The sequence below is a fragment of the Cladosporium halotolerans genome (assembly GCF_011745625.1).
Source record: "Cladosporium halotolerans strain TM138-S3 chromosome Unknown Sca27, whole genome shotgun sequence".
NCBI lineage: Eukaryota > Fungi > Ascomycota > Dothideomycetes > Cladosporiales > Cladosporiaceae > Cladosporium > Cladosporium halotolerans.
The window spans coordinates 128,820-145,924 of NW_027191478.1; the positions used below are offsets into that span (position 1 = coordinate 128,820).

The 17,105-nt window shown below is 56.6% G+C and overlaps 6 protein-coding genes across 6 annotated transcripts; 3 read left to right on the top strand and 3 right to left on the bottom strand.

Moving 5' to 3' along the window:
• Positions 1-691: 691 nt before the first annotated feature.
• On the top strand, positions 692-1,741 carry WHR41_06733 (uncharacterized protein; the record flags this gene model as incomplete). The annotated part of the gene is made up of 2 exons (XM_069375338.1): positions 692-1,134; positions 1,197-1,741. Exons 1-2 carry the CDS (start codon positions 984-986, stop codon positions 1,739-1,741), a joined length of 696 nt encoding a protein of 231 aa, XP_069227439.1. The 5' UTR covers positions 692-983.
• Positions 1,742-2,657: 916 nt separating this feature from the next.
• WHR41_06734 (uncharacterized protein) lies at positions 2,658-4,122 on the top strand (the record flags this gene model as incomplete). Its single annotated transcript, XM_069375339.1, has 4 exons — positions 2,658-3,010; positions 3,075-3,110; positions 3,170-3,232; positions 3,593-4,122. The coding sequence occupies exons 1-4, from the start codon at positions 2,887-2,889 to the stop codon at positions 4,120-4,122; spliced, it is 753 nt and encodes a 250-aa protein (XP_069227436.1). The 5' UTR covers positions 2,658-2,886.
• A 546-nt stretch (positions 4,123-4,668) lies between these two features.
• WHR41_06735 (uncharacterized protein) lies at positions 4,669-5,874 on the bottom strand (the record flags this gene model as incomplete). The annotated part of the gene is made up of 1 exon (XM_069375340.1): positions 4,669-5,874. The coding sequence occupies one exon, from the start codon at positions 5,872-5,874 to the stop codon at positions 4,669-4,671; it is 1,206 nt and encodes a 401-aa protein (XP_069227437.1).
• A 789-nt stretch (positions 5,875-6,663) lies between these two features.
• WHR41_06736 (uncharacterized protein) lies at positions 6,664-7,419 on the top strand (the record flags this gene model as incomplete). Its single annotated transcript, XM_069375341.1, has 1 exon — positions 6,664-7,419. The coding sequence occupies one exon, from the start codon at positions 6,664-6,666 to the stop codon at positions 7,417-7,419; it is 756 nt and encodes a 251-aa protein (XP_069227434.1).
• Positions 7,420-7,771: 352 nt separating this feature from the next.
• Positions 7,772-10,213, bottom strand: WHR41_06737 (uncharacterized protein; the record flags this gene model as incomplete). The annotated part of the gene is made up of 1 exon (XM_069375342.1): positions 7,772-10,213. One exon carries the CDS (start codon positions 10,211-10,213, stop codon positions 7,772-7,774), a length of 2,442 nt encoding a protein of 813 aa, XP_069227435.1.
• An 886-nt stretch (positions 10,214-11,099) lies between these two features.
• On the bottom strand, positions 11,100-16,926 carry WHR41_06738 (uncharacterized protein; the record flags this gene model as incomplete). Its single annotated transcript, XM_069375343.1, has 2 exons — positions 11,100-16,759; positions 16,860-16,926. The coding sequence occupies 2 exons, from the start codon at positions 16,924-16,926 to the stop codon at positions 11,100-11,102; spliced, it is 5,727 nt and encodes a 1,908-aa protein (XP_069227442.1).
• Positions 16,927-17,105: the final 179 nt, after the last annotated feature.

Genomic DNA, 17,105 nt, shown 5'->3' on the forward strand with positions numbered 1-17,105 from the left:
GAACGTTCGTGGGAATCGTGTTAGACTCGTTCGGTTTGGACCATGACGTTACACATATACCGGGAGACTCGGGAACAAGTAGCCTCTTCACCATTGTCTGGTGGTTAGGATAAAAGTACCTAGATTTCTGATTCTGGCTGACTGGATACCAACCAAATGAGGGGCGGCGGTTCTATTGGTCGACCGCGTCGTTCTTAGAGCTGGTACCGACCGGCACCGGACGATGACGCGCTTCGATCGCGGGGATGATTTGTTCTCGAGGGCTACTATCATCGCCATGGAGAGCGTTGTTGGGGCCTCGTTCTTCGAGTAGTCGTCTATGCCACGCTGAACGGCTGCTTGCGCACCCGATCGTGCGGTGCTATTTTACGCTACGTTTTGACGAGGCTCGAACATGATGGAATCTATGTGGCTCCTTACGACGTTGAGTATGTCGACCAATCTGCAAGGACTCATGGAGCAGACTACCTCTCTCACAGAATCCTAACGATAGACATTACGGAAGCGGCTCTGAACTCTACCGCGCGCATACGGACGGGCCGAGCCTTGCGAAACAGACTTCGGTTGCTAGGGGCTGGCACGCGACTGGAGTGAGTTTCACGCCAGCGGGCGCCAGGGTCCCGTCGTCTCCTTGCGCCGATCACACACCGCCGGTGGCTTGCTTGCGCCGGAGGTGTGAGCTCGCCTGCCGCTCCGGCAAGGGCTGCTGTTCTTCATGCTTGCTTTGCCTTCGCTCGTTTGCTTGCCGGCAGCCTACTTTACTCCTGCTGTGCTGTATGCGTTGTCGAAGTCGCGGGCTGCTGGAATTGCTGGATCCGTGAGCTGGAGCTGATAGTCGGTGTACGTACGGTGCTCACTATCGCTTGCGATACCTCTGGAAGTCTGCGGGACTGTATGCGACACGATCACACGAGACACTACGTCTTGCGGAAGACTCATCATATGCGATCGTGCGAAGGACGACCGCCACCACATACTCCATCATGGACTCGAACAACTGGGAAGAGCGCGGCGAGGCGCGCAAACCACACGATTCAGCCCTCAGCGTCGGCACGAACAACACAGACGACACGGCCAAAGTGCGCGAGCTGGAAGAGGAGCTGCACAACATGACCGAGAAGGTCGCCAGCGCTTGTACGTCTCACTATGAACATGCTTCAAAAATCCCCTAGCTAACCAGGCAACCCGCAACAAAGCCCAACGCTTCGCCGACTATGAAAACGACATCCGCGTCCTGAACGCACAACTCCGCCACGAGCGCAAACGCAACGACTCGCTCGACAGCACAGCGACGACCGAGAGCGCCAAAGCCGCCGCCGCCGGCAACGGCACAGGGGGCGTCGGGCTCGCTCGCTTCGGCAGCTTCATCATGCACTCGCGCAAGCCGTCTGCGATGGCACCGACGGCGCCCATGTCACGCGAGCGCGAGCTCGAATCGCAGCTGGCGCAGTCGCAGGCGCGGCGGTTGGCGGCCGAGAGCAAAGTCGAGCAGATGAGCTCGGAGATCGAGGAGTTGACGGGGTCGCTGTTCTCGCAGGCGAACGAGATGGTGGCGGAGGAGAGGAGGGAGGTTGCGAGATTGAGGGAAAGAATACGGTTTTTGGAGACGAGGGATGCGAAGTTTGCCATGAAGGTGCAGAGGGTTGAGGAGAGGGAGAGGGAAAGGAATCGCAGGTTGGAGAGGTTAGAGAGGGCTATGGGGAGGATTGAGAGGGTGAAGGGGTTGTTGGGGAAGGGCTGAGGGTCGCGAAGGACGAGGATCCCTTCGGATGGAATATTGGTGCGATGGTCTGGACTCATTGACAACGCGACAACCCTCTGGATTGCGAACCATTGTGCTGGGCACGGGGGTTCGGACCGCATGCGAACAGTGCAAAGAGAAGAGCATGGAGAGCTGCATCTTGCATTGACTGTGGAACATGGATCTTGCGGATACGAGCGCTGCTCCAGGTTGGTGAACGGAAACTTGACGCCTTCGGCGAGCGCCTTGAGAGCGCGAGAAGCACGCGCGATGTCGATACGGAAGGTCGGCAGTACCGCGCGACGTGCTGTTGCTGGACAGCCTCATTCCATCAACATGCTGGCGAAGTGCCATGTGAAAGACCAAGCTTCACAATGCAGCAAGCAAGTCGTACCGCGGATTCGGCATCAACTTGCACCAAGCTGTGCGTGCAACAAACAGGGCAGGCGGACGCTCAGGCCACAGACGTGGCTGACTTGACGGAGAGACTGGACGCCTTATCGAGCCAATGAAGCAACGATCGCAGGATGGCCAAACGCATTCAGCCGGGCACAGGTTGCCATCGATGTCATCGCAAGCAGGCCTGATTGCATATCGGGTGAGGTCTCGAAAGTGCATTGATTGCTTGCCGAGCGCAGGCCAAGTAAGGTAGCGTCACAAGGCCGCCAAGGCAGGCGAAGCAAGGGCTTGCCAGCCATCTTACGTCGTCAGCGTTCGCCGGGTGTGCTGTCGCGTGCGCTGATGGAGTTGATAATCGGGTTCCTGCGACTGGAAAGGAGGAGTCTAATGATATTGACATGGTTTGGCATTGGAAGCATTAAATTTGGTAATAGTAATAATCTATCGTACATTCGCATCAGCAGCAGTCGCAAAGCGCATGGATGTTCATCACGCGATGGCCATGAGGTGCACTCGCGTGGTGGGGCAGCTTGCTGCGGCTCTGTGGAGACTCGAACGTCCTTCACGACGTCATCTCACTTCCACCTTGTTTGGAGTCGACACATAGGGTCTGCCCTCTACATCCTTCAAAACCTCGACCCACCTCATATCTGAAGATATCCTTTCACCCATTCTTTCCATACCATACATCCTCAGCTTTTTTGACAAGACACCCAATCAATAAATATACCCAATCGAACGCAGTAATGGAAGCTATCAAGAATGCCATTGGTCTGGGCACGACCGCCGACCAGCAAGGTCGTGAACCTGTCAGCGGTGTAACTGGCAGCGGAACAGCAGGCGAGCCTTACGATCAGGGCAATGCCGAGGGTACGTTCGCTTTTCTGCCTAGAGCTGCCTGTATGAGACGATCAAACGCTAACGAATGGCTTAGAGCCCAGCGTAGGCGGAAAGGCACCTCAGCAGACTGGTGAGTTTGATCACGGCTGTTTGAGTGTGAAAGTAAGAACCAGCTAACAACTCATTCAGACCCTGCAAACGACTACTCTACCACTCCGAACGTCGCTTCCACCACCAACACGACTACCAGTGGTAAGTCTACCAGCACACCGGCCGAGCTCTCCAGCGCCGGCACCACCACTGGTACCAGCACCACCACCACCACCACCACCGAGCCCCAGCAGTCGAACTCGACCGCAGACGCTCCACCCCAGCAAGGCGGCATTGGTTCCAACTCATGGTTCAGCACCGCCATCCCCTTCATCGGCGGCAAGAGCAACAATGCCGCAACATCCAACACCGACACCTCCACCACCAACCAAACCACCTCAGAGCAACAACCCACCGCAACCTCTGACGAAGCCCCGACCCTCTCCCACGCAGCCTCCCACCCGCCCAACCACCTCCCAACCAACGTCCCCAAAGGCCACAGCACTGACCTGGCCCCCACAGACCCCTCCCTGACAACAGCAACCAGCAGCCCCTCCAGCGATCCCATGCACGCGACGCAGCCCATCCCGAACGCCAGCGCCGGCACCGGCGCGCCCTCGCACTCGCTGCCGCCCAGCAAAGCCTCCATCGCGCCCGTCGACAAGCCAGACCACAGCAACGCGCCGCTCAAACCGGCCGCCAAAGGCAGCGAGCACAGCGGCATCAACCCGGACGCGATCCCGCTGGCGGGCGGCAAGAAGATCGGCGAAGACGCGTACGAGGAGCGCAAGAGCTTCTCGGCCGAGGGGGCCGCGGCTGGCGTGGGCGCCGGTGGACTGGGCGGCGAGACGGGCGCGAACACGGCGCGGAACGTGGGCACTGCTGGCGGGTTGGGGAGCACGGCTGGGCTGGAGAAGGAGAAGGAGAGGGAGAGTGTGGATTCGGGCGCGGGCGCGTCGACGGCGTCGCCGTCGGAGTCGACGTCGTCGTCTGGGCACAAGAAGAAGCATAGTCTGGTTGAGAAGATTAAGGAGAAGGTTCACAAGCACTGAGATAGGGGAGAACTGGAGTGAGGATAGTCGGCGATTGCGGGATGTTTTGTTTGGAGACGGCACACCGAAGGAGTAACGATAGGACGATTTGATACCTTACTTTGTTATTCACTGAATGTTTCACCGTTTGCTCAAATTGCGATACTCATGCACATATATCTTTATGCTCGTGACGTGAATGCATGTATCTACTGCTCTTCCACTCATCTTTCGCTTTTGAATGTCCATTCAATCAATGGAACTCCTCGCTTTTTGTCGACCGAAGAAATGCAGTTGCGAGTAAAAGAAAAAAAGCGATCCCCTTTTATATGCCAGCAGCTAGCGCGTTGATCTTTCCCATCGTATGCTTGAGCCCAAAGCGGAACTAGAACTCCATCGGGCTTCTCGTGGTGCTCTGCAAGTATTCCCTCTTTCCGCGAGTGGCGCCATGGTCGCCGTCCGCTTTTCACACGACCATGCCGCGAGAGATAATCCAGAGCCTCATCAAGAGCCGCAGAGCATCTTACCTTTATCCCCCCATCCTACCAGCGTTGTTTCCAACCTCGTTTACGCACCCTCCTGCTTCTCAATAATCTCCCTGTTCAGCGTAATCTCCTCCAGAATCTTATCCGCGCCCTTCGCAACCAGCATCCTCGCAACCTCAATGCCAAACTCCTCGGCGTCCTCCCTCGACGCAATCCGCCTCTGCACGCTCACCTCCGCCGCCTTCTGCCCGTCCAGACTGACCACGATCGCCCGCACGTCCAGCTCGTCCGTCAGCCCATCGCTGACGTCGTCGCGCGCCGCCGCGTTCGTCGAAGTCGTCATGCCCATCTGCGAGCCCGTCGGCTCCTGCGCCACACCCGTAAGGTGGTGGTACTCTTCCGCGGGCTTGACGCCGACGCCGACGCCCGTGCCTGCGTTGCTCGTCAGCGAGGTCTTCTTCGACAGCCAGGAGGTCTCGACGCCGATCGGCACGCTGCAGCCGCCCTCGAGGGTGCGCAGGACGCCGCGCTCGACGAGGGCGGCGCGCATCGTGCGCTCGCAGACGATGGGCGCGAGGAGCTTCTTGGTCCGCTCGTCGGCGGACTTGATCTCGACGCCTAGTGCTCCTTGGCCGACGGCGTGCAGCATGCCGCCGTTGTCTTTGCTGAGGTAGGAGGTGATGCGGTCGGTCAGGCCGAGGCGCTCGAGGCCCGCGACGGCGATGACGATGGCGCTGTACTCGCTGTCGGGGTCGTCGAGCTTGGCCAGGCGGGTGCCGATGTTGCCGCGGACGTCGGCGAAGGCGAGGTGCGGGAAGTGGCGCTTGAGCTGGGCGACGCGGCGGAGGGAGCTGGTGCCGACGACGGCGCCGGAGGGGAGGTCGGCGAGAGTGCGGATGGAGGCGGCGAGGGTGGGTTTGACGACGAGGGCGTCGCGAGGGTCGTTGCGCGCGGTCACAGCCCCGAGTGAGCAGTCGGCGGGGAGCTGCGTGGGCATGTCCTTGAGCGAGTGGACGATGAAGTCGAGCTCGCCGGCCTGGAGCTTGAGTTCCAGCTCGGCGGTCCAGAGCGATTTCTCGTTGAATTTGTACAGGGCGGTTTTGAGGTCGTTGTCGGCCGTCGTGGCCATGGCGTGGATCTCAAAGTTGTGTGTGGGCCAGTGCTTTTTCAGTTGGCTGACGATCTGGTCGGTTTGCACGCGGGCGAGGAGGGAGCGGCGGGTGCCAACGTGGAAGGTCTCGGTGGTGGTAGAGGCATCGTTGGAGGTGTCCATGGCGGCGGAGGCCATGATTGCGGCGTGCGTGGTGGGAGGTTCGGTGCTAGGTGGAGGTGAAGAAACGAGTTGGAGCGACGGACGGTGGCGTGGATGTCAATGCGGATGTGGATGAGATAAGATTCAGCGACGTTGGCGGGGTGGATGGAGGGGCTGTTTCTCGCATTCCGTTCCGTGGGCTTGAGCTCAAGATTTCGCCAGGTGCCGGCCGGAGCAGGGCCCGGCGGCGGCTGCCAAACGTCATGCCCGCCGCCCGTTTCTCGTGCCCTGAATGCCCTGTGATTTGATTAGATCGCCATCAACTTGCCTCCCCTCCTGCGGAAAAACACCCCGGTTGCAGCATGCGCCGTCTGATCCCACTCAAGCGGCGCGAGATGGGTCCAGCAGCAGCGGCCTCTGGCATTTCATCTCGCTGCCAAAGCTGAAACAAGGCGCTAGGAGAACGGCTTGCTCGGCCAGCCACATGGCATCGTCTGCAGGGATCCTCTCCATGTCTCGCTTGATGCGACCTGCGCCCGGCTTCCTACCTACCTGGACTCCAGTATCCGTATCAGCAAACACTGTCTTACACCCTGTGATCGAACGTGCTCGCACCCGGCCCTCTGAATTTTCATTGTTCACTAGAGACTGCCTTAGACGGCCTTTGTTGGCCAGCGAGCCTGGAACCTAACCTCAAACAAAGATCCGCAACACTCCAGAGCATACCACGCAGAAGCAAACATACACCCACGATATAACCTCTCACTTGACCACCCGCAAACTCACCACTCTCCCAAGGCACATCCACAACACCAGACTACCAAAATGGCCGCCCCTCCAAACCTCACCTTCTCCCCCTCCGCCGACCTCGCCACCGTCTCCCCAGCCCGCGGCGCCGAAATGCGCAACTTCCTCCAAGCCCGCCTGCAAAAGAACCGCGCGCCACCCCTAGTCCACAGCTGGGACTTCTGGCACGACCGGCAAGACCGGTCGCCGTCTTCGAACCCGACCTCACCCTCCTCACCCTCGACCGCAGGCGCCTACGAAGACCGGCTCGTGCGCCTGGCCGAGGTCAACGACATCCGCGCCTTCTGGTCCGTCTTCAACAACTTCGACACGCTGCAGCTGCCGCTGCGCGACAGCGTGCACCTCTTCAAGCGCGGCGTCAAGCCGATCTGGGAGGACCCGCGCAACGCGACGGGCGGCGCCTGGACGTTCCGCGTGCCGAAGGCGCTCGCGCCCGACTTCTGGCGCGAGGTCTGCATGCTGGCCGTGGGCGAGCAGCTGCAAGCGGCCGTTGAGGAGGCCGGGCGCGAGACGTTCCGGGACGATATTTGTGGTGTCAGTTTGGGCGTGCGGTTTGGCAGTATGCTTGTGCAGGTGTGGAATCGCGATGGTGCGCACGAGGAGGGTGTGAGAAGGATTCTGGAGACGATTCTGGGCGGGCTGACGGAGGGACTGCAGCCGAGGGAGGGCAGCTATTATTATAAGAAGCATAGCGAGCATGCGGCTTTTGCTGGGAATGGCGAGGCGGAGGCGCAGAGGCAGGGTGGTGAGGCCGGCGTCGAGGGCGTGCATTGAGGTGTGAAGCTAGGAACGTTGAATCATTTCTGAGGATGATAGGCGATTTGGGTTGATCTGAGCGAATCTTGAGGTCATTTGCTACCACGGTCTATGACAGGCGCCAGACGTCCTTGCTGCAAGTTGATTACAACGTGTCGCGGCCATGGCAGAGTGCGCAGGAACAGCAGCACTGAGACACTGGGTAGCGAGTTCTGCCTGACAAGAACTGATGAGGTTCGACCAGCTCCTAAAACGGCATCTACAACATTTTCCAAAAATGCATGAAACTCAAGATACTCTGCTTGGTACACTTTTTTTTTTCATCATTCTCAAGAGCAGATCTCCTTCTCATGAGGCCACTCTCACACGCCTACAAAACCCCCAACAACCTCAAAGCCCCATCCTCGCTCGCAACAGCAAGCTCCCGCACCTGCTCACTCTCACCGTCACCCTTCCGACACGGTCGCCATCTCAAACTCGTCACAGCCCTGGCGGGCCCCAGATCTCTCCTCACAGCCTCCACCTTCGCACCTTCCCACCCTTCACCGTCCACATCCACACTCACAATCCCTATCCGCCCCTGCTCCGTACCAGACGCCATCTGCACCACCCCACCAGCAATAGCAGGCGCGAATGCCAGCGCCGTCACAGGCGCCTCGACCGGCATCGTCTTGACAAGCTCGACATCCTCAGCCGTCACGCGCCAGACCTTGACAGACTTGTCACGTCCCGCAGTCGCAAACACCCCGCCAGAAGGCGCCCACGCGCAGTCGAGGATCATGCGCGAATGCCCCTTAGGATTCGCCTTGCGGAGCGCGTAAGCGTGCTCCGACCCCTCGGCACTCCGCTCGAAAAGCGCCCACTGCCGGTCACGGCCGACGGACAGCAAGAACCTGTCGTCCGGCGAGAATGCGAGGCTAGTGACAGTGAGGGTGTGGGCGGCGAGCGGCGGGCGAATCTCGCGCCAATCGCGCGTCTCGTACAGGCGGATGACGGCGTGGTCGAGGCTGCTGGCCTTGCAAGCGGTGGCGATGAGCGAGCCGGTGGCGTTGGCGGCGACGCAGCTGATTTCGTAGCCGTGGCCGTAGAGTTTCTCGTGCTCGGGCCAGAGGGTGTGGCGGGCGAGGTGGTCTTCGACGGGGGGCTGGGAGAGGGTGAGGGTGGAAGCGGGGACTATTGAGGAGGTGGTTGGGTCGCCGGAGTCGGTTCTGGGATTGAGGGAGGCGGTGGTGGGGTCTGCGGAGGGTTCGGGGGTGGTGGTGTCGTCTACGGCGGTGATGGCTTTGTTGGAGAGGCCGAGGACGGGGATGTTGGCTGCGTCGGGGAGGGCGAGGTCTTCTTCGGAGATGGTGTCTTTGTTGCCGGAGAGGAGGGAGAGGAGAGCGTGGGTTGCTTTGGGTTTATTAAAGACGCGCAGGAGCTTCTCTTCGGCTCCAGAGACGAATTGGTGAGGGGTTAAAGTGGTGATGCAGTTGAGGTCGTAGCCATGGATTTGGGGTCTTGCTACTTCGTGCCATGACTTAGTGCCGTCTCTCTTCCATTCGCCATACAGCCGAGTCGTCTGGTCCAGTCCTGTGGAGAGCAAGTAAGAGCCATCAGGTGCCCAAGCGACGCTCTGCACCTCTTGTGTGTGTCCACTGATGCCCGGCTGCTGCAACCATGAATCACTTGCCGCGTCGTATGCCCATCGTCTCCAGCTTCCAGTCCGCCCTAAACTGACAACAGCTTTTCCTTCCGGTTGCCACAGCCCAATCCAGAAGCCACCAGTACTTCCTGTTGCTGTGGTCGAACCCTTCTGTGAGCTGATCTCTCCTAGTCTTGTCTGGCAAACCCACAAGCCCGAAGCCTCCTCAATTGACCACATTGACAGCGAGTTGTCCGCTGAAGCGGTCATTAAGGTCGATGGCTCGCCACTTTTCGAAGGGGCCCATCGCGCCGAGTAAATCCAGTCCTCATGCCCGACAAGCAACGCCTCAAAAGTCACCGCGTATTGGTCCGCAGCACTGCCAACCCTATGCGCTTTGTTGGACAGAGATTTCTTCACCGGCTCGATTCCAGACACCCCGGCTCCCCCGTCAGCCTCAGCATCATCCCCACGCCTAAAACGCCACAAACGCACATATTTGTCTTGACTCGCAGAAGCCAGTAACAAATCATTGCCAGACTCAGCCAAAAAGTCTAACGACCGCACCCATCCCTCGTGCCCGGAAAGCGTGGCTTGAAGTTCGAACTGATCGCCCGCCTGGACGTAGATTTGCACGACAGCCGTCGTTCCGGCGACTGCAAGAACCGTCTCGCCGCTGGGTAGTTTTGCAAGTGCTGTTGCCAGTGGCAGAAATCGAGGTTTGAGTGAAATCGCTTGCACAAGCTCTATCTTCTCGCCGCCTTCCTCCAGCTGCCAGATCCTGACCGTCCCGTCTGCAGCCCCAGATGCAAAGACGCCCGTTCCAGGTAGGGTAGCGATCGTATTGACCGCGCTCGAATGGTCCTTTAAACACTGTGACTCCTCGAACGACGGTACGGACGAATCAGCGTCAGTCGTCTGTCGCCATACCCGGACTGTATTGTCGCTTGCGCCAGTAATGATAAATCTCCGGTCATCGAAATCCAGGATTTTCACTGCATTCACTGCATCCGTATGCCCAGCCAGAAGTGCCCAAATGCCGCTGGTTTTCTCATCGTCCGGGTTCCAAAGAGCGACGTTGATTCCTGCTCCGAAGGCGAGAAGACCTGGTGTCCAGTCTGCTGAGGACGGGTGGCGATTGCCGCCCGCGGCAATATATTCTAATTGCGCCCGAGCATCTGGAGTCATGGTATTACAGAATTTTTCCCTAAGACTCTCATGAACCCTCTCGTTGATATGACCGTCGTTCAAAAATCCATGATCGCCAAGGCGCTATGCCTTTTTGGGAATGCGCTGTCTAGCGCCCGTCTCATACGCGTTGTAGTACGGTACTATAGTACATTTTCCTCGTTCCTCACTTGATACTTATGCACGCTAGGGACTGCGAATTATAGTCTCTGTTCAGGCGGCCTGGGGCTTGAGGCAGGCGTTGCCAGAGGCCCGCACCCTCGCTTAATCTCTTGACATTTCTGCGGCTCGAACTATGCCGAGACACCGTATCTTCCTTTGTTGTTGCTTCTGATTCCTGATTAACTGCGGACAACGTCTCAACTTCGGGTACAGCCTTGACATAATGGACTGCGCTCTTCTTGCCGATGGTCGCCGGATCGATGTAGCAAGCTTGATTGGCGATGGTATAGATGGCTTCATCATCCGTGAGGGATGCCACGTTGTGGAAAATTCCCAAGCTCTACGGACGAATACAGCCCGATGTGACGATCGAGGCCGACAGTGACAACGAATTGCATCTCGGGCACTTGGGCAACGAGAAGCAAGTGTATGCACGATTGCAGGGGGTGGCAGAGGTTGCCAGATGCCTCGAACAAACAAGCAATGGGATCCTGCTGGAGTATTATGTGAACGGGTCGTTGGCTGATTACGTTGCTTCCAAAGAGCCACCATCCATCCATTATGGGTGGGATTTCGTGGAGCCTGCATAAAACATCTGGCCCTTTTCACAGCCGAATCGGCATTGAAAGCAATACCCCGTAGTCATTACCAAAGACTCGCATTACGTCCCCATAACGTTGCTTTGTGACTTCAACAATAACCTCCATACGCGCGGCACATCACGTCACTTACTCAGCGCAGTCCACCTGAGCATGTCCGGACAAAAGGCGCAATACCACCAGTCAGTTGCCTTCCAACCGCCCTTCCAGACCCCGTTGATCTCGTCGCCTGGCCCAGTACGCTCGGCCAACCCAGTATCCTCCATCCATTTCAGTAGAAGATCGATCTCCCATGACCAAATCTTGCCTTTGTGTGTGTCCTCGAGCTCCGAGGCGCTCATGCCAGGCCTGAAAACGATTAGGTACAAGACTGACCGCAGAGCCATTTCCCACATGCGTGGGAGCAGTCGATCGTGAATATCCGTCCAGAGCGGGAGACGCAGGCCGGCTTCGTTCGGTAGTTGTGGTGGGTGGAGAGGAACGAGGACGTCGTTTCGGAGGCCATGCTCGAACGTGAACTTGTCCGTCTTTTCGTAGACTATACGGAAGCGCAGGCGGGTCTTGTCGAATGTTCTGACGTTGTAGTTGTACCCAGAGTAACCCCAGACCGTGAGTTTTGGAAAAGGAGCATCGAAATTGTCATTACGCTCGGGAAGCAATGATTTGACCTTGAGGAGCCCTTGACTGACCATATTTGTCAGGACGGCATAGATCTCATCTTCAGCACTGTAGGCAAGCTCGTAGTGGTCTTGGGTGCGAAGGATTTCAAGAATGTCGGCTCTTCTTTTGGCGACCCTGGTGAGGTATTGATGCTCTGGGCCCTGTTTCTCCGACCATCGCTTGAACACAGGTAAGAATGCAGCATCGTCGAGCTTGAGATTCCTACCTGGCAAGCGACGTCCCCTCTTCCTTTGTTGTAGGATCTTCTCAGCACAAAGTTCTCGGACAGTGGATTCGAGAACCGCATCACCGAACTGCGAAATCTTTCTATGCGCCTCATCCGAGTTGTAATTCTTCTCATCCGTCAAGACCACAGCGCGAGCCCAAGAACGAAGTAATTCGTTCGAGTCGTGGTCAGCAGCTGCTTCGCTGGTGCCGTTCACTGATATACCGTTCAGGTTTGTGACAGCGACATCTTTTCTCCTTTTGTCGACCACAGCCGTGAAGAACTCCTCTCGACCAGCGTTCAAATCGACCATGGTTTCCGTGACCATGAAGTCTGACTGCAGCTCGTGCACCGTTGGCGGAAGGTTCGGGACCCTACTAATCGCCGGTACCGGCTTCGCGTAGTTTGTGGAGGAAGTCAGGACCTCATCTTCGACCCACTCCATCAAAGCTGGCCAATCTGTGCTTTCGAGATCTTCAAAGTCGATTGCAGGCAGGGATCCGCGTTCATAGGCGTCCAAAAAAGGCTCCCAAATCTGAGCTTGCATTTGTTTCACCAGACCCTCTTTCTGGTCTCTGACCTTATCCCAGCGGTGTCTGAGGAACTCCGATTCAAATTGGTAGGCGAAGGCGTGCGAGATAATGTACCAGTTGCGCCTGTAAGAGAGACCGCCGGCTACTGCAGAAACAAGAGCGATCGCTTTAGTCAAGCGGTCGTGATCTCTCTCACCAAAGTTGGCGGCAGCTTTGCGGTTGCGCTTCCTGTATCTCCGAGGATCATCCTCTCTAAGCATCCCCTGTTGAGCTCGGATGCTTGCTTTAGTCCTAACCCTGCGAGTACGTTTCGATCTGGGAGTCTGTGCATCATCGTCATCGTCACCTCTACCACGCTTCCTTGTGCGGGCGCGAGGCGTCTCATGTGGTCTTCCGCTCTGCAAAGGCCACTCAATGGTTGCTGGGCTGGTGTAATTGATGAACGGAAGCTCCGCGCCACGAGCAAGAGACTGCTTGGATTTGATGACCTTTCTCTCCCAAGCCTCGACACGATCGACTTCGTCGAAGAAATTGGTTGCCTCGTTGGAGTTGCGACGCGGCGCTTGGTCTGGTGATAACAATTGACTATTCACAATTTCTTCGAGTGTTTGAGGCACAAATTGAACGTCAGCATTCTGAGTAAGCTCATGATTGTCGACCAATTGTGTGTCTTCCGGAAGCAAAAGGCCAAATGAGGGTGATTCGTGGCTATCCGGCTCATCCCCTTCGCCGTCGGATGCCCATTCCGTGGGTTGAACTTTCCAATCAGCAAGAGAAGGATCGACCCATTGCCAGTGGATACGTCCGATACGTTTAGGTTGTGGCTTGACTTTCGAAACGGTTGCTATCCACTGCGGCTCCACTGAAGAATGAGCGACTTGAGATGCAACATAGCCGATAGAATTCCAAGGGAGGTTGGTAGCGGTGCGACTCGCTCGGGCGTTCGAACCGGCTGCGGCTTTCCGCGATCCTTTCGACCCCAGAATGCGTCCTGGGAGCTTACGTGAACCCGAGCCTCGCACACGACCTGCCCGCGCCACGCGATTGGTGTTCCTACTCCGACTGTAGGGATACTGTTCTTGCCCACCTTGCAGCATGGCTTCTTCATAGGTAAGTTCACCCATCTCATCGTCAGACCCTGGTCCAAGTGGCAAGATTTTCCGTGGCCGACCACCTCTCTTGATGCTCGCAATCTTGCGGCTACGCTTGATGCTAGCAAGAGCTGCATCAGTGGCGCCAAGTCCGATGGGGTTGGAGGTACGTTTGACAGTGACTGATGCGTCCGTAGGGAACTCATCTCGAATATAGTGTGGCGGTAGTTGTCTGGGAGTAGCTTCGACCGCGGGTGTAGGCGGACCGGCTTGACCTGGTGGTTTTGCGGACTTGCCATTGTGGGAAATCTGAGTGCTTAGCTTCGCCTGCTTGCGGAACTCTGGTGACACATCCGCCTCCTCTGGCAGAACAGTAGCCGGAAAGCTCTCGATGATCTTCTTTTGAAGCAGCTTGACCTTTGGTGAGTTCGGATCGATCTCAGGCTCAACCAATATCGAACGCTCGATAGTCAAGCCTTTCTTCGATTTGAAGAAGAAAGTCAGTTTTTTGAGTTTGCCGCTCGTGATGAGGCCTTTGATAACGTTATCAACTGTTTGTCTGTCGGGCACTTGCTTGTGCTCTCTCTGCCAGACGGTTGCAAACGGGAACTGGATCTCTCCCTTTCCAGGGAAAACACCTCCGCAAGTTCGGATGATATCCAGCGCAACGTTTCGCCGTTTGATGTGGAGGGCACCAATGTTCTTCGTAACTCCAGCCTTCTTGTAGGTGCGCGTTGGCCCTTCGTCTTTCTCTGGGCTGTGAACGGTAATTTTGGGCAGCGCATCACTAGTGAGCTCTTCATTGCTGTCAGCACCGGGCACAGTGTCCGTATCCTGTGGGTCCTGTGTAGCATTGCTGCCAAGGCCACCAGCTACAGATTGCAGTGGCTCACGAGAGGCTGTGTGTGTAACTCTTGGTGTTACAGTCGCACTGTCCGCTTGAGGCTCGACAGTAGGTTCTTCTCCCTGTGACGCGGGCTCCTGAACTTGTGCCTTGGACTTTTTCGGTGTACGCTTCTGTTTCTTAAAGCTCGGGCTGTGTGAATCATCTGCAAACCACGAGAATTCGACTAAACGATTCGACGTGAACACAGCGATCTTAGCTTTCGGAGGCCTTCCGCGTGATTGCAAGGTGAATTTCTTGAGTTCAAATGCTCCAGGCGGGTTGATGGCGACTCCGGGCTTTACATTGAGCTGGCGACACCTCTTTTTGGCAACGTCAGACTGAATAGATCTCTCATGACTTCCGCTTGCTCTTTCGCCACTGGCAGCAGCTTCAAGCCCTTCTCCATTCTCGACGTTTTGCAGTGTGTCGGGATCCTGATTCCCAGGAGTTGCGTCGGACACCGCATCCAGAGTCCCAGCCGGCCGGAAAATTTTTCGTGGCCGATTTGACCCTCTCGATAATGAGCCGGTCTCACTTACAGCAGAAGACCGCTCGCCCACTTCGTGTCCATCATTGTCGTCGAGGCTCGCTTCGTCCGCCGTCCGCTTTAGGAGGACTGACGGCGTCTGTTCAGTAGCATCATCAGAAAGTACTTCGTCAATGATTTGGTTCTTCTTCCATTTCTTCTGCCGAGTCTGACTTTTCGGTGTCCTGTTCGCAAGCTGGGTCTTTTTGGGGCGACCACGGGGACGTTTTGGCGAGCCTAAGGGATTCTTCGGCGGACGTCCAACGGTCCCACCGTTGAGAATAGTACTCATAGGCTGTGACACAATTTTCGCGCTGCGGCGGCACTCTTCCAAGGTTGCCGATCCACTCTGTCCGACGAAGAGCTTTGGGGACAGCTTCGGGAACCCCCAAGCGTCTAGATCAGGCTGAGCAGAAGCAGCGGCTTCGGCTTTCTTCTTGCCAGCCTTTCCTTTTCCCTTTTCTTCCGTGCCGTAGACGCCTTCCCAGAATGCATCACCGATCTCGACTGCTTTCTCAAAATTGCCGTGACTTCGATACTGGAAAGTTGGCTGTTTCCCTCGCTGGCCAGTATCCTTGACGATACTGAGATGTCTGAGGTGAGGCGGCTGTGAGAATTGCCAAAGATCCGTAAGCTTTACTAGCATGTCATCCATAGCTCTTTTCCAGAAGTGGCCAACGGTAGCCTCGTAGAGTTCGCTGGAGGATGTTCCCTCGACACCGGCTTCTTCGATGCGTCTGAACAACAAGTTCACGAAAGGTAAATCAGGTGTCCAAGATGGCGGTGTGCGGCGTAGTGTACGTTTTGGGTCTTCGGCTTCACCGTCAAGCCCAGCAAGAGCCTCGGCGTCATCTTCGTCCTCGTCTTCTTCGTCTTCATTCGTTCCTAGGGCTGCGAACTGAGCAACCTGCGCAGAGTCCAGCAATTTGCTTCTCTGCCAATCGCTTCTAGTGAATGCGACACGATCAATTTCGGTCGGTTCGCGTAGGAGCTGTAGAGACCTGACGGATTTCATCTCGGCGTCCGGGTCAGAAGCAGGTGCTTCCACCCGAGCTGTGACTTTTCTCAAGACTCCAACGTTCACAAGACGACGGACACAACGATGAAGCGCTCGAGTCTCGAACCTCCGCTTGTTAATACCGAGGCCGATTCTCAGGTCTTCAAACGCTATGATGTTGTCATTCTTCTTCAGCTGTCTCATGGTTTCGTCAAACCACTCGTCATACTGGATAATCACTGTCCCAGGAATAGCACTTTGATCTTCGGGCAAGCCGTTGTCGCCAGCAAATTTCTTCAACTTGAGAAGGCTTGTCTTAGTTCCGCGAGCGATGACGATGGTTTTGACGATATAGCCATTCTTGGCAAGGTTATCCGTTCGTTTTGGCAAAGACCTCTTATCCTGTCCAGTGAGTTTGGTGACATCGGGCTGCAGGACACCCTTGGACCCTTGTGCGGCGATCACGCTGAGTGCCTGGAATTCGAGAGGAGGAATACGTTTGTGATCGATACCGTGCCCAGCAATTGCATACCACACTCTCTCCTCTCCGGTACACAGGCGTTGGTTGCGGTATTTTTCGAGTTGAGTGGATGCATCGTGGCGAAGTTCGCCGGTTTGAGTCTTCACATCAGAACTAGGTGCAACATTCTCGGGTGAGCTCTTGTCTTCGACGGTGACCTCGGGATTTCTGGAGAGCCATTGCCACACTTCTTCCACGAAGCTGTCGTCGATCACTGGCTCGTTGTGAGGCGGTGCCTCGGAGAAGAGAATATCATCGTTCGATGGAGTTTGTGCTTGATCTTTCGTAGACGATTGATTCGAATAATATTGGCGGACAGCGTCTCCAAGTTCCGTAACGCCCAAGCCTTCGAAAATATGTCAGTATCGATTCCGATTACACAGTCCAATTTCCCCTCTCTCTCGTTGACGAGCGCAGTTAATGCGCCATTTCGCGAGGATACTCACCACCGGTGCCTGCGAGCGCCACGTCGTAAAGAAGGCGCTCCACCAACCCGTCAAATCCGAAGGCCATTTTTTCACATTTTCTTTGGCTCGCTGATTTTGCAAGAAGCAGTGTACACTCTGAGGCCGCTTTTGATCGCTGCAGGAGTCGAACGCGATGCCGTGCGTGCAGTAGCGGCAAAATTTGGGAGGGTGGAGTGGTTCAACGGTATAAGCGCATGTGGCGGCCGGAGGTGCTTGGCCCAAGCG